Source organism: Hylobates moloch, unplaced genomic scaffold (assembly GCF_009828535.3).
Source record: "Hylobates moloch isolate HMO894 unplaced genomic scaffold, HMol_V3 SCAFFOLD_14, whole genome shotgun sequence".
Taxonomy (NCBI): domain Eukaryota; kingdom Metazoa; phylum Chordata; class Mammalia; order Primates; family Hylobatidae; genus Hylobates; species Hylobates moloch.
In genome coordinates this window covers 381,196-403,304 of record NW_026652289.1, presented here as the reverse complement: position 1 = coordinate 403,304, position 22,109 = coordinate 381,196, and the positions used below count along the sequence as shown (strand labels likewise).

At 52.4% G+C, this 22,109-nt stretch overlaps 3 protein-coding genes across 5 annotated transcripts in view; 1 reads left to right on the top strand and 2 right to left on the bottom strand.

The window, feature by feature from the left end:
• MCM3AP (minichromosome maintenance complex component 3 associated protein) overlaps positions 1 to 285 on the bottom strand; it is a 49,953-nt gene extending 49,668 nt beyond the window's left edge. The window contains exon 1 of the mRNA XM_032174556.2: positions 248 to 285. The gene's annotated coding sequence lies outside the window, so the exon portion shown is untranslated. The remainder of the gene's footprint in view (positions 1 to 247) is intronic.
• Positions 5 to 14,939, top strand: YBEY (ybeY metalloendoribonuclease). 3 transcript variants are annotated; one of them, XM_058427627.1, is made up of 6 exons: positions 198 to 422; positions 558 to 811; positions 5,011 to 5,139; positions 7,689 to 7,757; positions 12,540 to 12,678; positions 14,820 to 14,939. In XM_058427627.1, exons 2-6 carry the CDS (start codon positions 602 to 604, stop codon positions 14,903 to 14,905), a joined length of 633 nt encoding a protein of 210 aa, XP_058283610.1. In that variant the 5' UTR covers positions 198 to 422; positions 558 to 601; the 3' UTR covers positions 14,906 to 14,939. The 3 variants fall into 3 exon arrangements, with proteins under 3 accessions (XP_032030455.1, XP_032030453.1, XP_058283610.1); XM_032174564.2 differs by lacking the exons at positions 12,540 to 12,678; positions 14,820 to 14,939 and adding an exon at positions 9,081 to 9,352 and having other exon boundaries at positions 5 to 425; XM_032174562.2 differs by lacking the exons at positions 198 to 422; positions 12,540 to 12,678; positions 14,820 to 14,939 and adding exons at positions 5 to 143; positions 9,081 to 9,351.
• CUNH21orf58 (chromosome unknown C21orf58 homolog) overlaps positions 14,413 to 22,109 on the bottom strand; it is a 20,465-nt gene continuing 12,768 nt past the window's right edge. Inside the window, exons 7-8 of the mRNA XM_058427826.1 lie at positions 15,764 to 15,855; positions 14,413 to 15,442 (exon numbers count right to left, since the gene is read on the bottom strand). Coding sequence (XP_058283809.1) covers positions 15,290 to 15,442; positions 15,764 to 15,855 — 245 coding nt within the window. The 3' untranslated portion in view covers positions 14,413 to 15,289. The remainder of the gene's footprint in view (positions 15,443 to 15,763; positions 15,856 to 22,109) is intronic.

The window sequence follows — 22,109 nt, the reverse complement described above, 5'->3', positions numbered from 1 at the left end:
GCGGACCCACTTCCGGTTCGCTCAGCACTACCGGGTTCCGCCCCGCCCGCTGCGATCCGGTTCCGCTCTCCCCAACCCGCTCGGCGGCGGGGCTTCCGGTCGGGTCCGCCCGCTCTCTCGCCTTTTGCCGGGTCCAGACACCGGTACGTCCGGGCGGGTTTTTAGTCTCCCAAGCGAGAGCGTCGCATTCACCCCCGTGGGTCTGCGGGCGCCCCAGACCCCAGAGGACCCGGCCCCCAACGCTTACCTGTCCCCCGCTCCTGTCCGTCCCCCATTCCAGTCCCTCCCCGCGCCCCGCCTCGCGCTCACCGCCCACCCGCCCCGTTTCTCTGGGAACCGCTCCTTCCGCTCCGCCCGCCTGGAGTCCTTCTGGCCTGATTCTGCGGCGTCCTTCCATAGCCCCTCGTTGTTGCATCCTCCTTGTGGTAAATGTAAATTCCCTTAAGATTTTCAATCAGTTCCACCAAATAAAGTGATTTGATTGCGTGTGCATGTGTATTTTTACAGACTGTATTATCACTTGTACTGATTGGTCTTCTCTTACACTTTAACCCCAGGTTCCGTTGCAAACATTTTTAAAGGGCTGGTTATTCTTCGTGAAATGAGTTTGGTGATTAGAAATCTGCAGCGAGTCATCCCCATCAGGAGAGCGCCACTTCGCAGTAAGATCGAGATTGTAAGGAGGATTTTAGGAGTGCAGAAATTTGACGTGGGGATCATCTGTGTTGACAACAAGAATATTCAGCACATTAATAGAATCTACAGAGATAGAAATGTCCCAACCGATGTGCTTTCTTTTCCATTTCATGAGGTAAAAAAAAAAAAAGTGTTCCTCTTCTTGTCTAGCCCACCTTCCCAGAGTAAATTTCCTCTTTTTTTTTTTTTTTTTTTTTGTGAGACGGAGTCTTGCTCTGTCACCCAGGCTGGAGTGCAGTGGTGCGATCTCAGCTCACTGCAACCTCTCTGCCTGGTTCAAGTGATTGTTTTGCCTGAGCCTCCCCAGTAGGTGGGACTACAGATGCTGGCCACCACACCTGGCTAATTTTTTTTTTTTCCAGTATTTTTAGTAGAGACGGGGGTTTTAGCATGTTGGCCATGCTGCTCCTGAACTCCTGATCTCAGGTGATCTGCCTGCCTCGGCTTCCCAGAGTGTTGGGATTACTGGCGTGAGCCACACCGCCCGGCCTAAATTTCCTGTATTAATTATATTGTAGGCTAGGCTCCGTGGTGCCTATAAGTATATATATTACAGACATAATTTTTAATTTTAATTTTGAAAATTTTCGAATATACACAAAAGTAGAGAGAGCAGTATATTCAGCCTCCACTGATCGGTGCCCGTCACCCAGAGTCCACAATTACACTGGTAAGCCAGCAGGAAAAAGAAAGGTGACAGCCGAGCGCGATGGCTCATACCCATAATCCCAGCACTTTGGGAGCCGAGGCGGGTGGATCACCTGAGATCAGGAGTTCGAGATCAGCCTGGCCAACATGGTGAAACCCTGCCTCTACTAAAAACACAAAAAATTAGCTGGGTGTGGTGGTGCGGGGGGGGGGCACCTATAATCCTAGCTACCTGGGAGGCTGAGGCAGGAGAATCACTTGAACCCCAGAGATGGAGGTTGCAGTGAGCCGAGATCACACCATTGCACTGCAGCCTGGGCAAAAAGAGTGAAACTCTGTCTCAGGAAAAAAAAAAAAAAGAAAAAGGTGACTAGCGTCCACCCCCTTCCCCTCCTAATGCTCTCAGTGAATTAGAAGAGACAAGCAAAGTGCTTCTGCAATATTTTTGCAATTTTAAGTGGGATTCGTTAATGAATATGTACACACTGGAAAAATTAAAACAACACTGAAAATAAACAGACGGGTAAATATTTCCAACAAACTCGATGTAATAGCAGTCAGGTTATTATCTACATTCTGTACATGACTTCATTCAAGGCTTCCCACATTGTAGCAGCAGGAATTGGAGCAATCCTTTGGGAAAGCAACTTGGCAAATCTACTGCAAGAGCATTTCAAACACACGTATCCTTTAGTCCTGTAGTGACACACCCAAGACAATAAACCAAAAGACAGAATAGGCCGGGTGCAGTGGCTCACGCCTGTAATCCCAGCACTTTGGGAGGCCGAGGTGGGTGGATCACGATGTCAGGAGTTCAAGACCATCCTGGCCAACATGGTGAAACCCCGTCTCTACTAAAAATACAAAAAAAGTTAGCCGGGCGTGGTGGCGGGCGCCTGTAATCTCAGCTACTCGGGAGGCTGAGGCAAGAAAATCTCTTGAACCAGGGAGTCGGAGGTTGCAGTGAGCTGAGACTGCACCACTGCACTCCAGCCTGGCGACAGAGCAAGACTCCGTCTCAAAAAGAAAAAAAAAAAAAAAAAAGAAGAAAATAAAATGTTGAATCATGTAAAAATGTATTAAAATGTTAATTTATTGGCTGGGCTTATAATCCCAGCACTTTGGGAAGCTAAGGTGGGAGGATCGCTTGAGCCCAGGAGTTCAAGACCAGTCTGGGCAACATAGTCAAACCTTGTTTCTACAAAAAATAAAAACAACAATTAGCCGGGCATGGTGGTGTGCAAACCTGTAGTCCCAGCTACTCAGGAGGCTGAGGTGAGGGGATCGCCTGAGCTCAAGAAACTGAGGCTGCAGTGAGCCAAGACTGCACCTCTGCACTCTGCCCTGGGCCGCAGAGTGACACCCTGTCTCAAAAAAAAAGTTACCATTTTCTGTAATAGGAAAATAAAAGGAGCATCCTAAATATCCAGCCATAGGTGACTGGCTTAGTGTGAACAGTCCTTCACTAAGTGGACTGGTCTTTATAGTCTTTATGTGGAAAATGTGAGACTCTTTAGGACAAAATATCAAGTGGAAAGAACAGGAATATACAGTCGTGTCCATGTGATGATTTAACTCTGTAGAAGTTGTGGATCTGTGTGATTCTGCATTGGGAGGGATGAAAGAAATGAAAAGCCATTTGACAAGGTGATATCAACCTAAATAACAAACAGGCTTTTAAAGGAAAGGGTGTTTATTTGGGATAAAAGATGTTTATTTGGGATAGAGCATTGCAGTGAAAATACACATGCCACATGCCATAGTAGACTGTGCATATTCAGGGAGGTAAAGGGAGGCAAAGGTTTTTTTCTTTTTTTTTTTTTTTTTTTGAGACGGAGGCTTGCTCTGTCACCCAGGCTGGAGTGCAATGGCACAATCTCGGCTCACTGCAACCTCCACCTCTCAGGTCCAAGCGATTCTCCTCCTTCAGCCTCCCGAGTAGCTGGGATTACAGGCACCCACCACCACATCTGGCTGATTTTTTTTTTTTTAATTTTTAGTAAGGTCGGGGTTTCACCATGTTGGCCAAGCTGGTCTAGAACTCCTGACCTCAGGTGATCTACCCGCCTCTGCCTTCCAAAGTGCTGGGATTACAGGCGTGAGCCACTGAGCTCTGCCTGGCAAAGGTTTTTAAAGGAAAAAAACATAATTGTTTTGAGATAATGATCCTTGGTTACAAAGATCAATAACAAGGTTAATGTCCGTCCAAGGTTAGACAGGCAGTTGCTAGGCAGATTATCCTTGCAGAAGTTTCTGTGTGTGTGTAAGGTTGTCAGAGCCTTTATGCAAGGTTGCAGTTTTGTGTGTGTTTAAGGTTGTCAGAGCCTTTGTGCAAGGTTGCAGTTTTGTGTGTGTTGCAAGGTTGCAGTTTTGTGTGTGTGTAAGGTTGTCAGAGCCTTTGTTGCAGTATTTGCCATCTTTATTGACAGTTTTTGTTATCAGGCATGAAAGTATGAGAATCTTCTCTTCATAGCTTTCCCCAGCTCTATTTGTCAGGTTTTTTGGTTTGTTTGTATAACCCTGATGGCTCCATTTTTATTCTGACAACTTCCTTTTTTTTTGAGACGGAGTCTTGCTCTGTCAGCCAGGCTGGAGTGCAGTGGCGCAGTCCAGGGGCTCACTGCAACCTCCGCCTCCCGGGTTCAAGCGATTCTCCTGCCTCAGCCTCCTGAGTAGCTGGGGTTACAGGCATGTGTCATCACACCTGGCTAATTTTTGTATTTTTAGTAGAGATGGGGTTTCACCATGTTGGTCAGGCTGGTGTCAAACCCCTGACCTCTTGATCTGCCCGCCTCGGCCTCCCAGAGTGCTGGGATTACAGGTGTGAGCTACCACGCCTGGCTATTCTGACAATTTTCACAATGGAAACAATTTAGGGCACTTGTGTACAGTTGGCTGGGCAACCCACCCAGCACAGGCCCGGCTGCTACCCTGGCCTTAGACATGCAGCTTAAGAGTGATTTGGGGGCCGGGCGCGGTGGCTGACACCTGTAATCCCAGCACTCTGGGAGGCTGAGGCAGGCAGATCACCTGAGGTCAGGAGTTCGAGACCAGCCTGACTCATATGATGAAACCCCATCTCTACTAAAAAATATAAAAATTAGGCCAGGCGCGGTGGCTCACGCCTGTAATCCCAGCACTTTGGGAGGCCAAGGCGGGTGGATCACCTGAAGTTGGGAGTTTGAGACCAGCCTGACCAACATGGAGAAACCCAGTGTCTACTAAAAATACAAAATTAGCCGGGCGTGGTGGTGCATGCCTGTAGTCCCAGCTACTTGGGAGGCTGAGGCAGGAGAATCACTTGAACCTGGGAGGCGGACACTCCAGCCTGGGCAACAAGAGTGAAACTCTGTCTCAAAAAAAAAAAAGAAAGAAATACAAAAATTAGCTGGGCACGGTGGCATGCACCTGTAATCCCAGCTACTCAGGAGGCTGAGACAGGAGAATCGCTTGAACCCGGGAGGCAGAGGTTGCAGTGGGCCGAGATCGTGCCATTCCACTGCAGCCTGGGCAACAAGAGTGAAACTCCATCTCAAAAAAAAAAAAAAACTGATTTGGTCAGAGATCAAGTGCTTATCTGCCTTGGGAATAACCAGGATGAAACCTGTCAACCTGTGGTTGGGTTACGATTCCTGTTCTCTAAGTCTGCATTTCCTCATTTTTTAGCATCTGAAAGCAGGTGAATTTCCCCAGCCTGATTTTCCAGATGACTACAATTTGGGAGACATTTTCCTAGGAGTGGAGTATATCTTCCATCAGTGTAAAGAAAATGAAGATTACAATGACGTCCTGACGGTAAGCGGGGATGCTGAAATCCTACAACTTGGCTCAGGGAACATGGGCCTTGCAAAGGGGTCAAGATCACAACCCTGCATCCGTGTGTGAACGTGGGTACCGTAAGGGCTACTGGGGGAAGAACCTGTAAGCAGGGTGTGAGGAGCACCCAGGCTGGGTAGGGACTGCATGCCTCATGCCACAGTTGAAGGAGGGAGAGAACACGCTGTGAAAACACAGACGCTCCCAGAGAAGCCTTCTCAGCTTTTATCTCTGGAGTAGAGCAGACTGTTGAGCTAACACAGACCTGCTGGATCAGCTTCTTTCTGAGCTGCCAGAAGTACAGAGGTTGGAGCCTCCACCACCTTCCAGATCTGTTTCTCCTCAGTGTAATCCGCCAATGGGTTCTTCCTGCCCACTGCACAGACAAAACCAATTCACTGCGACTGCGGTATTGCAGTAGAGAAAGAGTTTAACACAGAGCTAGCCAAGCAGAAAGACTGGAGTTCTTATTCAAATCAATCTCCCAGAGAACTCAGAGACTAGGGTTTTTATGGGCAATTTGGCAGGCAGGGACTAGGGAATGCATGCTGCTGATTGGTTGCAGACGGACTATAGGGTGTAAATGATATTTGTCCCCTGAGTCCACCTCTGGGTGGAGCCACAGGATCAGCTGAGTCATGAGTCTCAGGTCCAGGTGGAGTCTGTAGGTTGTCAGAACTCAAAAGTCTGAAAAACATCCCAAAAGACCATTCTTAGGTTCTACTGTTGATGTTATCTTATTGGGGAACAGTTGGGGCAGTCACAAATCTCATGACCTCTGGCTGCATGAGTCCTGAGCAGCAAGGAATTACAGCAAGGCAAGCTGGGGAAGCAAGGCCTGCTGGCTGGTTCTCCTCAGGACACCTACATCTGAGCAGAATTCAGGCCCCTTCCATCATCCTAATCTTGTGGCCCTTCACAAGCTTTACAGAGGGGCTTTCGGTCCTGAGCAAGGAAGGGATTCGTTTTAGGGAAGGATGATTACTATTCTTGATTTAAAGTTAAACTCTAGATTAAATTCCTCCCGTGGTTAGCCTGACCTGTGCCCAGTGCCGAGTAGAGTCAGCCATGCCGGACTTCTCTCACTGTCATCATCTTTGCACAGGTGGTTTCAGCAGCTTGATGCCAAAAAAAAAAAAAAAAAAGGAAAAGTATTCTGAAAAGCCATGTATGAGTGAATCATACTTAACTTGGCCTCCTTTGGCTGAGCAGCCATGCCCTGAATCGTCCTTGTGGATCCAAGTGCTCCGTGTGGCTTGAGGCAGAGCTTCCCAGCCAGACCCAGTGTGAAAGGGTGGGACGGCCACACAGGAACCTGGGCCCCAACTGCTCCCTCCAGACCTGGGTGGGACTTGCCCACCATGCACACCCTGCTGGGGAAGAGGGAGTTTCTGAGAGTGACAGGAAGTGGCCCAGCCTGAGATTCGGCCCTGGGATCTCTGTGGCCAGCAGCTGTTGGGGGGATGTGGACATCTGCTTCCATTTTCCCCAGACCTCCTAAGATTCTGTTCCCTGGTCTGCCCCTGGCATTTCTTCCTCAGGCCCAGAGCCCTCTCCGTGGGGCTCCCTATTACCCTGAGGGGAGGACCAGCCCACCACCCCAGGACCCCATCCTCATAGCCACAGGCCAGGCCAGCTCTGCTCAGGGCTGGCTCTCAGCTGTACTCTCCATCTACCCCGCCTTGTCCTCCATGTCTCCAGGCACCTCACGCCAGCCCCAAGGATACCCACCTCCCAGACCTCCCTCCTCCCTCCCCTCAAACCCCAGGGGAGTGTTACCCCTATGGCCCCGGTGGCTCCATAAACCCCCATGGTGCTGTGCCTGCTCAGGGTCCACAGGCCCTCCCTCCTCTTCCTCTTCCTCCTCCTCTTCCCCCAGCTCTGAGCTCCATCTGGGTGCCCCTCCCCTGTGGGCTTTAATCCAGCCCTGTTTGCAGGGGGACATGGCGACTGTGGGTCTTCCTGACTCACCAGCAGCTGCACCTCCCTCTGCCTCTGCCTTCATACCTCTCCTCCACTCCCTGTGCTGCCTGTGCACCAAAGCTCTACCCAGAGTGTTCAGTAAAATCAGGGGCCACTGGAGGCCCCATCCTCTGACTGGGGTTGGGCCTGGGGTGTGGGCTGTGCCCTTGCCTCGTCCCTCTTAGGGCAGGGAGGCCACCCCTGGCCGGTGCCCCACTGCACCCCCACCCCGTGGCACCCACCCCTCCTCACTTCTACATAATCCACCCCCCCTTGCCCATTGCTCCTGCAGCTGGACAGTTCCATCCTGGGGGCCCCTCCCCAGCACAGTGCTGGCCCAGACAGCAATCCACATGGACTAAAGAGTCTGAAAGGGGCTTGCTTGCTTTCCATTTTAGATGGAAGGGAACTGAAGCTGAGTGCCTGTAATTCCTGCCCAGGGGTCTCATAGCAACCCTGGGGTCCTGCAGCCACATACCAAGAGCAGCCTGTGGCCCTGGGGTGTCCCTGAAGGGGCAGGTTCCTGTGGGGTCATCCTCTGAGCCGGTTTAAAATTATTCTGACAGGTGACGGCCACCCACGGACTCTGTCACTTGCTGGGCTTCACACACGGCTCGGAGGCAGAGTGGCAGCAGGTAAGGAGCCCATCCATCCCGCTACCGAAGGGGTGTGTGGGGGAAGGAGGCTCCCCCAGGCCCCTGCCAGCCCCCACCCTCCATCCTGACCGCCCCCGCAGGAACTGGACCTCAGACCTGCCCTTCTAAAAATGACACAGATGTTTGCTTTCAACACCCAGCTCCCCAGATACTTACAGCTGAATGTGTTCACTAAGGAAAGCGGTCTGAGTGCAGAGGCCGAGAGCCACAGCTGACACTAGCAAGTGGCGCTCGGTCAAAAAGGTCCAATCAGCTAGAGACTAGGCCAGACCCAGGGCGGAGGCGGGAGCCCTGCCTGAAGTGAGTTCCGGGTTGGTTTCCTCCAGACCCCACCCGCTCCATCTGCGGAGGCCCACGTGAGCTCTGGTCCACATAGTTAACACGCACACAGTCCTGTGTTGGCGAGCACACTGCTTCTCTGAGTCATGAAAAACCTTTTTCATTAAAGAAATAAAAAGTTTGGCCGGGCGCAGTGGCTCACGCCTGTAATCCCAGCACTTTGGGAGGCCGAGGCGGGCGGATCAACTGAGGTTGGGAGTTCGCCACCAACCTGACCAACATGGAGAAACCCTGTCTCTACTAAAAATACAAAATTAGCTGGGCCTGGTGGTGCGTGCCCTGTAATCCCAGCTACTCAGCAGGCTGAGGCAGGAGAATCGCTTGAACCCAGGAGGCGGAGGTTGTGGTTAGCCGAGAGATCGCGTCATTGCACTCCAGCCTGGGCAACAAGAGTGAAAGTCCGTCTCAAAAAGAAAAAAAGTTGGCCGGGCGCAGTGGCTCACGCCTGTAATCCCAGCACTTTGGGAGGCCGAGGAGGGTGGATCACTTGAGGTCAGGAGTTCAAGATCAGTCTGGCCAACATGGTGAAACCCCGTCTCTACTAAAAATACAAAAATTAGCCGGGCGTGGTGGTGGGAACCTGTAATCCCAGCTACAAGGGAGGCTGAGGCAGGAGAATGGCTTGAACCCAGGAGGCGGAGGTTGCCGTGAGCCCTCCTCCCCTCCCCTTCCCGCGCCCCCTCCCCCCCTCCCGCGCCCCCCCCCCCCCTCCCGTTCCCCCTCCCCTGCCAAGGCCCCGAGGCCCCGCTTATTCTCCCAGCCTGTGGCGGTTCCTGCACTCGCTGAGCTCAGGTTCTGGTGAAGGTGCCAGGAGCCGGATCCTGCCCTTTGGCCTGAGCTAGAGCCACGCGGGCGGCCGGGTTCCCCCAAACCCTGTGGGAGGGGCGTCCCGAGGAGGCGACCCCTGAGAGTGGGGCGCGGACCCCTTCCCTGGGGAGGACCAGCGCGCTTCCTTCCTTCCAGATGTTCCAGAAGGAGAAGGCGGTGCTGGACGAGCTGGGCCGACGCACGGGGACCTGGCTGCAGCCCCTGACCCGGGGCCTCTTCGGAGGGAGCTGAGGGCCGCGTTCCTTCTGAAAGCGGGACGGGGGAGGGGTGGAGGCTGCGGGGAGCGGGGGTCGCACACAAATAAATAACGAATGAATGTACGAGGGGAACCTCTTCTCATTTCCTTCACGGCACATCGGGTATTTTTCATTATTGTAAATAAAACGGTTCCGAGCTGTGGCATCGAGAGGGCGTCTGGAGTTCAGGGAACGCGTGGCCCCCGCCCGGGAGCACCACGCAGCGCTCGCCTCTCGCCCTTCAAGGGGGTCCCTGCCCCGAGCCTGCGCCCCCGGAGGGAAAGGGGCTCGAGGGGCTTGGGTGCCGCAGCCCGTCCTACCGTAGAAAAGGCTTGCGTCAGTATTTCCTGCTTTACCTCCTTATTCGAGTAAACCCTGAAGTTTCAGCGCCAGCGCACGCGTCTTCATCAGGGCGGTGCATCGCGAGGGCGCTGGTTCCCGGAGCCTCCGGGCCACGGACACCGCTCTAGCCAGGGCCACGGCAAGGCCTCCGAGCAGCACCTCAGAGACCTTCGTGAGCCCTAAAACCTGGGGCTACTACAATTCTGATCATCTGTTTGTCCTATGAAATGATTTAGGGACATGAAAATGTCTTCCCACTGGACTTGCGTCCTGTCTTAGCCTGGACTTGTCCCGTTGGGAACACGGGCCAGGCCCGTCTGTTCCTGAAGTCGCTGCACCACCGCGTCCTTCGATGGAGAGCGTTCTGTTTACTGTGAAACATAGCTTAATGTCGAAAAAGTACTCGTGAAAATAGAAAATGGAGTCAGCTTTAATCCAAGCTTTTTTTTTTTTCTTTCAGACGGAGTCTCACTCTGTTGCCCAGGCTGGAGTGCAGTGGCGCGATCTCGGCTCACTGCAAGCTCCGCCTCCCGGGTTCAGGCCATTCTCCTGCCTCAGCCTCCCGAGTAGCTGGGACTACAGGCGCCCGCCACCACGCCCGGCTAATTTTTTGTATTTTTAGTAGAGACGGGGTTTCACCACGTTAGCCAGGATGGTCTCGATCTCCTGACCTCGTGATCCGCCCGCCTTGGCCTCCCAAAGTGCTGGGATTACAGGCGTGAGCCACCGCGCCCGGCCAATCCAAGCTTTTAACAAGAGTACACAGTCGGGAATCACATTCAAGAGCCCTTAAAAGAGACTGAGGGGCCTGGAGACCTGCCAGCCGTGGGTGGGATTTTGGAGGTTCTTGTTTGCTGTTAGAACCAAGCCCCAGGAGCCTCTGTTCACATCCTGGGGCACTCAGGGCTTCTTGGGAATTCCTGGGGGCTGAGGACGTGGGGATCTGGCTTTACTGGGTAGGGCCCAGAAACTACTGCAGGGCTGGGCCACTAGTGCCCCCAGCCAGTGACTCTGGGGCCCAGACCCAGCCTGGGTGGTCCCAGCCCTCTCTTGGACAGGGTCTGTGATGTGCACTGGGGCTGCCCTGTGTCCCCACCATCAGTGAGTCTCTCTCTTTATCTTTTTTTTTTTTTTGAGACATAGTCTCGCTCTGTGGCCCAGGCTGGAGTGCAGTGGCATGATTTCGGCTGACTGCAACCTCCGCCTCCCGGGTTCAAGCCATTCTCCTGTCTCAGCCTCCCGAGTAGCTGGGACTACAGGCGTGTACCACCATGCCCAGCTAATTTTTATTATTATTATTATTATTATTTTTATTTTATTTATTTATTTTTTTTGAGACGGAGTCTCGCTCTGTCACCCAGGCTTGAGTGCAGTGGCGCGATCTCGGCTCACTGCAAGCTCCGCCTCCCGGGTTCACGCCATTCTCCTGCCTCAGCCTCTCCGAGTAGCTGGGACTACAGGCGCCCGCCACCACGCCCGGCTAATTTTTTTATATTTTTAGTAGAGACAGGGTTTCACCGTGGTCTCGATCTCCTGACCTTGTGATCCGCCCGCCTCGGCCTCCCAAAGTGCTGGGATTACAAGCGTGAGCCACCGCGCCCGGCTAATTTTTATTATTTTTATTATTTTTTTATTTTTAGCAGAGACAGGGTTTCACCCTGTTGGCCAGGATGGTCTCGATCTCCTGACCTCAGGATCCACCGGCCTTAGCCTCCAAAGTGCGGGATTACAGGCATGAGCCACTGCGCCCAGCCTCTCTCTTCATCCCCTCTGCTGTAAGGGACTGCTTGTGTCTTCTGCCCTTTATATTGATTTTTCCTTTTTTTGATTTGGAGGTATTATTGGTTGGAAGTATTTATATGTATTATTGAACATGACACTGTTCTTTTTTTTTGTTTTGTTTTATTTTGGAGACAGTCTCGCTTTGTTGCCCAGGCTGGAGTGCAGTGGCATGATTTCGGCTGACTGCAACTTCTGCCTCCCAGGTTCACGCTCTTCTCCTGCCTCAGCCTCCCTAGCAGCTGGGACTACAGGCACCCGCCACCATGTCTGGTTAATTTTTTGTATTTTTAGTAGAAACGGGGTTTCACCGTGTTAGCCAGGATGGTCTCCATCTCCTGACCTCGTGATCCGCCCACCTTGGCCTCCCAAAGTGCTGGGATTATAGATGTGAGCCACCATGCCCGGGCTGTTTTGTTTTTTTGAGGTAGAGTCTCGCTCTGTTGCCTAGGCTGGAGTGCAGTGGTGCAATCTCGGCTCACTGTAACCTCCGTCTCCTGGGCTCAAGCCATTCTCCTGCCTCAGCCTCCCGAGCAGCTGGGACTACAAGTGCGCACCACTACGCCCAGCTAATTTTTGTTTTTGTAGAGACAGGGTTTCGCTGTGTTGACCAGGCTGTGCTTGAACTCCTGACCTCAAGTAATCTGCCCGCCTCAGCCTCCCAAAGTGCTGGGATCACAGGTGTGAGCCACCACACCGCACCCGGCCCATTCCTGTATTTCTTTTTTTTTTTTTTGGAGTGATTCTCCTGCCTCAGCCTCCCAGGTAGCTTGTACTACAGGTGTGTGCCACCACACCTGGCTAATTTTTGCATATTTTAGTAGAGACAGGGTTTCACCATGTTGGCCAGGCAGGTCTCAAATTCCTGACCTCAAGTGATTGATCCGCCTAGGCCTCCCAAACTGCTGACATTATAGGTGTGAGTCACTGTGCCTGGCCCCAACCCTTTCTTTCTTTAGGGAATGTGAGCAAATGCCCTTGTGACCTGAATCTGAGGAAGAGCTGCCCATGGCCCAGGCAGCAGCAGCATCACCTGTTGCCCGTGCAGGGTAGTGTCCTGCTCTAGGAACCTGGTAGTTAGGAGTGGGGGCTCACGGGTCACCGCTGCCCAGCCTGTCCCCAGCCACACTGCCCTGATTCTGGACCCTCTTGCAAGCCAGAGTGTCGTCAGAGCAGGTCTGTCCTCATTCTTCTGCTCCCGGAGTCACCTGGCCCTTCACGTTCTGTGTGGTTCCAGATTCAGCTCCTCACGTGCCAGGAAGAATGTGGGATCTTGACTGGAGTTGCATTAAATCTGCAGATCTGCCAACCCTGTGGAGGCTCTGACCCATGCGTATGTGCTGCCGTGGTCCCTGGGTCATCTTCAACCTCTCTCAGTGAGTGTCACCACCTTATCAGGTGTACAGGTGTGCACAATGTGCCCTGAGCCCCCACCTACCACCCCCCCTGCTCTCCTGACCACAGGCAAGGAGGTGTGGCCATGAGAAGCCCCCACTCCTAACTACCAGGTACCAGGCACCCAGACCCCAAAACCCCTGCCAAGCAGCCCAACCCCACTTTCAGGGCCTGCTCTGAGCTCTTCAGCCTACCCAGGGGGACCAAGGTGGACCAAGGGGGACTGTGTATGGGGTGAGCTCATCCCCTGCCCCACCCTCGGGTGTGACCCCACCCCTCCTGCAGGCCAGTCAAGGCTAAGCCAGCCCAGCTGTGCCCTAACCAGACACTCTGGATGCCAGAGCCTTTCATCCCCGTGAACCCAGCAAGACCAGGCCATCCAAAGACCACCACTTCCTGTGACATTTCTTCCCTCTGTTGTACGAAAAATTCTGTTGAGAAATATTTAATAGGCCGGGCACGGTGGTGCACGCCTGTAATCCCAGCACTTTGGGAGGCCGAGGCAGGTGGATCACGAGGTCAGGAAATCGAGACCATCCTGGCTAACATGGTGAAACCCCGTCTCTGCAAAAAATACCAAAAATTAGCCGGGCGTGGTGGCGGGCGCCTGTAGTCCCAGCTACTGGGGAGGCGGAGCTCGCAGTGAGCCGAGATCGTGCCACTGCACTCCAGCCTGGGCGACAAGAGCAAAACTCTGTCTCAAAAAAAAAAAAACTGGCCGGGCACGGTGGCTCACGCTTGTAATCCCAGCACTTTGGGAGGCCAAGGCGGGCGGATCACGAGGTCAGGAGATGGAGACCACGGTGAAACCCCGTCTCTACTAAAAATACAAAAAAAATTAGCCGGGCGTGGTGGCGGGCGCCTGTAGTCCCAGCTGCTCTGAGAGGCTGAGGCAGGAGAATGGCGTGAACCCGGAAGGCGGAGCTTGCAGTGAGCCGAGATTGCGCCACTGCACTCCAGCCTGGGCAACAGAGCAAGACTCCATCTCAAAAAAAAAAAAAAAAAAAAAAAAAAAACAAACTGTAATAGAAGGAGAGAGAAATGCCATGCTAGAAAGTCACCGTGAAAAGAGGGAATGGAGTCAGAGCTTTAGTTTGAGCTTTTAACGAGAGCACAGAGTCTCTGGAATCACCTTCAAGAGGCACGAAAAGATGGTTCTGAGAGAAGTGAGTGTTACTGCCAGTAGCTGCACTGGGCCCTTCGGTGTTCACACCTGTCCATCCATGTGAGCACCACGTGGCTCTCCCTGGGGAGCTCTGAGGCCAGGTCAGCCAGAGCAGAGGCCCCTGCAGCTCAGTGGCAACTCTCTGGTCATCCTGTCTCCTACCTGCAAATTTTCAAGCATGGAAGCACTGGGACAGGGTTCCTCCTCGTGCAGAACCTCAGGAATCAAAGAATCTGTCCTAATAGGGGGTGAATGAAAGCTTATGTATACTACTTAAAAATATTTAAATAACGTTAAAAGAGCAAAGAAACATAATTGCACCAAAAAAAAAGTAACAAAAAGAAAAGAAATAGTCAAGGTAGCCATCCACCTGGTAAGAAACCCCATAGCACAGAAGGAAACTGAACTGAGGAGAGTGGGCTGCCCTTCCACTGCCCAGCACTCACCTGTGCTTTACAGGATGCAAACCAGCATGTAGAGATTTCTGCATTCATAGCATTAGCACTCTCCCTTTTTTTTTTAACTCAAAAGGGATCACGTCATACACAGCTTGCTTCTTTCACTTTTTTATTTTTTGAGACGGGCCTGCTCTGTGGTCCAGGCTATAGTGCAGTGGTTCCATCACAGCTCACTGCAGCTTCTAACTCCCGGGCTCAAGCAATCCTCCCACCTCAGCCCCCAGAGCTGCTGAGATCACAGGCGCATATCACCACACCTGGCTAGTTTTTTTAATTTATTTTTTGTAGAGACGGGGTCTTGCTATGTGACCCAGGCTGGTCTCGAATTCCTGAGCTCAAGTGATCCTCCTGCCTCAGCCTCTTAAAGTGCTGGGATCACAGGCATGAGCCATGCACCCCTACTTCTTTAGTGGGAGTCTGTGCCACAGCTATGGCAAACAGGTGTCCCTAGTTATTAAATTCGACTTTGTATTTTTTTGTATGGTATTTTCCCCATCAGGATGTTCACACTTCCATGTGGCTAAAGCTATTGATTTTTCTATTCTGGCTCCTGAGCTGAGATTTTCTGAAACTCTTTCTGGATGAAATCTTTACTTCAGGATCGTCAGGCTGGTGGCGTCCACGGCCTCAACTTTCCCTCCGTGATGGAAGAGGGGGACCTGAGGCTCCCAGGTGGGCCGGCGCCGCCCTACAGGAAAGGAGGGGTCCCTGGGAGGGGCTGCTGCCCTGGTGGGGTTCACAGGCCCCTCACTGCAGGGGCCCAGAGCAAGGGATGCCCCCTGGAATGGCCCCGTGGCCGGAAAGCGAGCCTGCCCAGCTTCCCCAGGAGGGCCTGCAGTCCACACTCGCGTAGCCACTCCGGGTGGCGGTAGGGTCTCTCCCTGCTCCTTTCCATGGTCCCCACAGCCCACAGCCCTGAGGAAGCCTGGGGGTGGAGGGTGCCCTGGCCAGGGTCTCTGTGACTCACACTCAGGGTGGGCCGGGCATCCACAGGCTGGGGGCGGGCTGGAGGACAGTGTCGGCCCCAGGTGGCCACACAGCATGGTGGTGATGGTGGTGGTGCACGGCAGGCAGCCTTGGCCTGGCAGCTCGTGGGACCCCCGGGGGCACATGTGGCGGGTCCTGCCACAGATGCACCTGCCGCTCAAGACGCGGCCCAGGCTGCTCCCCACCTCCACTCCTGCCCTGTTCCTAACTGGGGCTGGGTCCCATGTGATAGGCAGGATGGCGGGGTCTCCCAGAGGAGGCTCCTCCCCCGCCCCAAATTGTGCAACCCATTCCTCATCTGGGCTGGGACTCGATGGGGATGGAGTCTTCACAGCCAGACTGCAGACCTGAGCCAGGAATGCCCTTTCAGAGCTACACAGATGCAGAAATTTCCAGAGGAAAAACCACCCGGGCCCTGTTTCCTTGGCCTCAGGGTCTGCTCAGGGCTGAGCCTACCTGCAGGGCTGGGGGCAGGGCCTTGAGCATCCAGTTCTGCAGGACCAACTGGTGCACCTGTGCGTTCTGCAGCAGCAGCAGCTCCACCATGTCTGCAGGGGAGACGCAGGGGGACCCTGAATAAAGTTTCCATTTCTCGTATTTGTTAAAGTGATAGAGCGTGTTATAGGACCAGAGAACACATGTGTCTGTACACTGTGCAGGTCCCCGGGGCGTGCCCTGAGTCTGTCTGTACACGGCGCGACTCCCCAGGGCGTGCCCTGAGTCCGTCTGTACACGGTGCGGCTCCCCGGGGCGTGCCCTGAGTCCGTCTGTACACGGCGCGGGTCCCCGGGGCGTGCCCTGAGTCCGTCTGTACACGGCGCGGCTCCCCGGGGCGTGCCCTGAGTCCGTCTGTACACGGTGCGGGTCCCCGGGGCGTGCCCTGAGTCTGTCTGTACACGGTGCAGGTCCCCGGGGCGTGCCCTGAGTCTCTACTAAAAATACAAAAATTAGCCAGGCGTGGTGGCTCAAGCCTGTAATCCCAGCTCCTTGGGAGGCTGAGGCAGGAGAATCGCTTGAACTCATGAGGCAGAGGTTGTGGTGAGCCAAGATCGCGCCACTGTACTCCAGCCTGGGCAACCAGAGCGAAACTCTGTCTCAAGAAAAAAAAAAAAAAAATTAAAACATCTAAGCCAGTTGTAGTGGCGCACGCCTGTAGTCCAGCTACTCAGGAGGCTGAGGCAGGAGGGTCGCTTGAGCCCAGGAGTTCGAGGCTGCAGTGAGCCGAGATCATGCCCCTGCACTCCAGCCTGGGTGACAGAGCGAGATACTATCTCCCCAAAAAATAAATAATAAAACATCTGTTCATCTACAGACACCATGAAGAGAGTGAAAAGGCCACCACAAAAAGGATGGAACACTCAAAATGCACATATCCAAAAAGGACTCATTACAGAAATTAGAAAGAATCCCTAGAAACCAGTAAGGGAGGCAGACAACCGGAAAGAAAAACGGGCCAATTACTTAAGTGGACACTTCACAAAAAAGGATATTCAAGTAGCCAATAAGGCCAGGCACGGTGGCTCATGCCTGTGATGCCCGCACTTTGGGAGACCGAGACGGGAGAAGTCCTTGAGACCAGGAGCTGACACCAGTCTAGCAAGACCTCATCTCTACACAAATTATTTTTTATTTTTTATTTTTTTTTTATTTTTTTTTGAGACGGAGTCTCGCTCTGTCGCCCAGGCTGGAGTGCAGTGGTGCGATCTCAGCTCACTGCAAGCTCCGCCTCCTGGGTTCACGCCATTCTCCTGCCTCAGCCTCCTGAGTAGCTGGGACTACAGGTGCCCACCACTACGCCCGGCTAATTTTTTGTATTTTTTGTAGAGATGGGGGTTTCACCTTGTTAGCCAGGATGGTCTCGATCTCCTGACCTCGTGATCCGCCTGCCTCGGCCTCCCGAAGTGCTGGGATTACAAGCGTGAGCCACCGCGCCCGGCCTTTTAATTTATTTATTATTATTATTTTTTTGAGACGGAGTCTCGCTCTGTCGCCCAGGCTGGAGTGCAGTGGTGCGATCTCGGCTCGCTGCAAGCTCTGCCTCCCGGGTTCACGCCATTCTCCTGCCTCAGCCTCCTGAGTAGCTGGGACTGCAGGCGCCCACCACTACGCCCGGCTAATTTTTTGTAATTTTTTTTCACCTTGTTAGCCAGGATGGTCTCGATTTCCTGACCTCGTGATCCACCTGCCTCGGCCTCCCAAAGTGCTGGTTTTTTTTTTTTTTTTTTTTGAGACGGAGTCTCACTCTGTCGCCCAGGCTGGAGTGCAGTGGTGCAATCTTGGCTCACTGCAAGTTCTGCCTCCCAGGTTCACGCCATTCTCCCACCTCAGCCTCCTGAGTAGCTGGGACTACAAGCGCCCGCCACCACGCCCGGCTAATTTTATTTTTGTATGTTTAGTAGAGATGGGGTTTCACTGTGTTAGCCAGGATGGTCTGGAACTCCTGACTTCGTGATCTGCCCGCCTCAGCCTCCCAAAGTGCTGGGATTACAGGCGTGAGCCACTGCACCCAGCCTACACAAAATTTTTTTAATTAGCTGACTGTGCCTGTAGTCCCAGCTACTTGGGAGGCTGAGGTGGGAGGAGTGCTTGAGCCCAGAAGTTGAGGCTGCAGCGAGGTATGATTGCACCATTGCACTCCAGCCTGGGCAACGGAGTGAGACCCTGTCTCTTACAAAAAAAACCCTCAAAAAACCAAAACAAATGGCCAATAAATATATGAAAAAGTGAAATGCAAATTAAACCAGAATGAACTTCCATAACATGCCCTCCACGCTGGCAAAAATGAGAAGTCTGAAAATACCAAGTGTTGGTGAAGTGCTCTGGTGACTGAAATTCTCATTCATGTATGTGGAGTGTAAATGGGCACAAACCTTTTGAGAGACTGTGTGGCTGTATTTCCTGACACAGCCATTTCAGTCCTAGGCATGTGTTCCATTAGAGGGCAAAAAGGCCTGTGCAGATGTAAGCCCGGAATCTTGAGCGGGGACGGAAGCAACCCAAGTGTACATCAGTAGATAAATGGATGCAGAAACGTGGTCTATCCATACAATGGACTGTTACTCATCTGTGACCTGCCGCAATGTGGGTGATCCTTGAGGACATCATTCTAAGCAAAATAAGCCAGTCACACAAAGACAAATACTGTACGGCTCCACTCACAGAACACGTTGAACACAGTCAAACTCGCAGAAACAGAACACAGGACGGTGGTTGCCAGGCACTGACGGGAGGGGGTGATGTAGTCCGATGGGTGGAGTTTGAGATTTGCAAGATAAAAATGTTCTGCAGCACAGCAGTGACTATAGTTAACACTACTGAACTTTGCACTTAACAAGTGGTCACAATGGTAAAGTTACATGGGGGTTTTTTTTTTATCACAAATTAATCTTTTTTTTTTTTTTGAGACAGGGTCTCACTCTGTTGCCCAAGCAACACGCCTTGGTGTGAACACAGCTCACTGCAGCATGGACCTCCTGGGCTCAAGGGATCCTCCCATCTCATCCTCCCAAGTAGCTGGGACCACAGGCACATGCCACCATACCCAACTCATTTTGATATGTTTTGTAGAGATGAGGTCTCAATATGTTGCCCAGGCTGGTCTTGAACTCCTAGGCTCAAGTGATCTTCCCATATCAGTCTCCTAAAGTGCTGGGATTATAGATATGAGCCACTGTGCCATGCTGTAAATTAACTTTTAAAAAAAGAATCTTGGCTGGGCGCGGTGGCTCAGGCCTGTCATCTCAGCACTTTGGGAGGCCGAGGCGGGCGGATCATGAGGTCAGGAGATCGAGACCATCCCGGCTAACACGGTGAAACCCCGTCTCTACTAAAAATACAAAAAAAAATTAGCCGGGCGTGGTGGTGGGCACCTGTAGTCCCAGCTACTCAGAAGGCTGAGGCAGGGGAATGGCGTGAACCCCGGGGGGCGGGGTTTGCAGTGAGCTGAGATCGCGCCACTGCCCTCCAGCCTGGAGACAGTGAGACTCCGTCTCAAAAAAAAAAAAAAAAAAAAAGAAAGAAAAGAAAAGAATCTTGAGTGCTGGGTGCTATAATCCCAGCTACTTGGGAGGCTGAGGTGGGAGGATCGCTTGAGGCCAGGAGTTTTGGACCTGCCTAGGTGATATAGCAACATTGTGACTTAAAAAAAAAAAAAAAAAGACTCATGAGATGGGAATAGAATCCTGGATTATCTGGGCAAGCCCAGTGCAATCACAGGGTCCTTAGAAAGTGGTGAGATAGGCCAGGCGCGGTGGCTCAAGCCTGTAATCCCAGCACTTTGGGAGGCCGAGGCGGGCGGATCACGAGGTCAGGAGATCGAGACCATCCTGGCTAACACGGTGAAACCCCGTCTCTACTAAAAATACAAAAAATTAGCCGGGCGTGTTGGCGGGCGCCTGTAGTCCCAGCTACTCGGGAGGCTGAGGCAGGAGAATGGCGTGAACCCGGGAGGCGGAGCTTGCAGTGAGCCGAGATCGCGCCACTGCACTCCAGCCTGGGGGACAGAGAAAGACTCCGTCTCAAAAAAAAAAAAAAAAAAAAAAAAAGAAAGTGGTGAGATAAAATGGCTATCAATCTAGATTTGAATATGCAGCAAAACTTGCATTTAAAAGTAAGGGTAGGGCTGGGCACGGTGGCTCACACCTGTAATCCCAGCACTTTGGGAGGCTGAGGTGGGTGGATCATGAGGTCAAGAGATCGAGACCATCTGGCCAACATGGTGAAACCCCGTCTCAACTAAAAATACAAAAATTAGCTGTGCATGGTGGCACACGCCTGTAGTCCCAGCTACTCGGGAGGCTGAGGTAGGAGAATCGCTTGAACCCAGGAGGCGGAGGTTGCAGTGAGCTGAGATCATGCCACTGCACTCCAGCCTGGCGACAGAGCGACACTCCCACCTCAAAGAAAAAAAAATCTTTTGCGAATTCCTTTAGAACAGTTATTATGCAAACTCCCCCAGTATCTACTTTCCTGCAGATGTTTTTTATTTCCCTTTATTTATTTATTTATTTATTTAGAGACAGGGTTTCACTCTCTTTCCCAAGCTGCAGTACAGTGGCACAATCACAGCTCACTGCAGCCTCCACCTCCTGGGTTCAAGCGATCCTTCCACCTCAGCCTCCCAAGTAGCTGAGACTACAGGCATGCACTCAACACTTGGCGAATTTTTGTATTTTTTTGTAGAGATGGGGTTTCCCCATGTTGCCCAGGCTGGTCTGGAACTCCTAAGCTCAAGTAATCCTCCCACCTTGGCCTCCCAAAATGCTGGGATTACAGGCGCGAGCTGCTGTGCCCGGCCTCTCATTTTTTTTTTTTTTTGAGACAGAGTCTTGGTCTGTCACCCAGGCTGGAGTGCAGTGGCATGATCTCAGCTCACTGCAGCCTCCGCCTCCCAGGCTCAAGTAATTCTCCTGCCTCAGCCTCCCAAGTAACTGGGATTACAGGCGCCCACCACCACACCCGGCTGATTTTTGTATTTTTAGTAGACACAGGATTTCACCATGTTGCCCAGCCTCTTTAGCCTCCCAAAGTGCTGGGATTACAGGTGTGAGCCACTGCGCCTAGCCAAGATTGCATCTTGCTGTGTTGCCCAGGCTGGTCTCAAGCTCCTAGGCTCAAACAATCTTCCTGCTTCAGCCTCCCAAAGTGCTGGGATGACAGGCATGAGCCACTGTGCTGGCCGTTAACCACTGATTTTAAATGCTGCATTTTCTCTCATATGACATACAAGCATAGGCACACACTCACCCATTCACACACACCCCTACCTCAGTATGCTTTTTAGAACCTAAGGCATACAAGCATAGGCACACACAAGCGTGCACGTGCACACACACCCCTACCTCAGCGTGCTTTTTAGAACCTAAGGCATACAAGCATAGGCACACACAAGCGCGCACGTGCACACACACCCCTACCTCAGCGTGCTTTTTAGAACCTATGGCATACAAGCATAGGCACACACAAGCACGCACGTGCACACACACTCCTACCTCAGCGTGCTTTTTAGCACTTGACAGACTATCGCTAAAGTTCATCTGGAAAAATCGACAGGTAATAAGGAAAGACAGGACTACCCTTTATGATGGCACAAGCTATGCTCTCTGCCACTCCAGGGGCTCCTCATATGGATCACAGTAGGAATGGTATCCCCTGGATGTGGGTTACATGGCTGTCCTGGGCCAGGTCTGGCTTGGATTACAATATATGACAGAGCTACAGTAATTAACCAAGTCAGCACAGGGGCTGGGATAGGCAGGTCACTGGGACAGATATGAGGACAGCTGTCAGGTGATTCGCCATTCTACACACATCTGCCCCTAGACTACCAGTTCCATTAATCATTAGGGCAATGCAAATCAAAGCCACAATCAACCACCGCTGCATCCTGTTAAAATGGATAAAATGAGAAAGACTGACCATACCACGTGTTGCCAAGGTTGTAAATAACTAGAACTCACAAACATTACTAGTGAGAATATAAAATGCTGCAGACACTAGATAACAGTTTGGCAGTTTATTTTTTGAGACAGAGTCTCACTCTGTCACCCAGGCTGGAGTACAAAGGCACGATCTCTGCTCACTGCAGCCTCCGCCTCCGGGGTTCAAGTGATTCTCCTACCTCAGCCTCCCGAGCAGCTGGGACTACAGGCATGTGCCACCACGCCCGGCTGATTTTTGTATTTTTAGTAGAGACGGGGTTTCTCCATGTTGGCCAGGCTGGTCTCGAACTCCCGATCTCATGATCCGCCCACCCCAGCCTACCAAAATGTTGGGATTATGGGCGTGAGCCACCGCGCCCGGC

Excerpts from the sequence above, each read along its gene's own strand:
- YBEY (XM_058427627.1), top strand. The coding sequence starts at position 602 with ATGAGTTTGGTGATTAGAAATCTGCAGCGAGTCATCCCCATCAGGAGA. Across the intron at positions 812-5,010 it reads TTTCTTTTCCATTTCATGAG|CATCTGAAAGCAGGTGAATT; the intron begins GTAAAAAAAAAA and ends CTCATTTTTTAG. Across the intron at positions 5,140-7,688 it reads ATTACAATGACGTCCTGACG|GTGACGGCCACCCACGGACT; the intron begins GTAAGCGGGGAT and ends TTATTCTGACAG.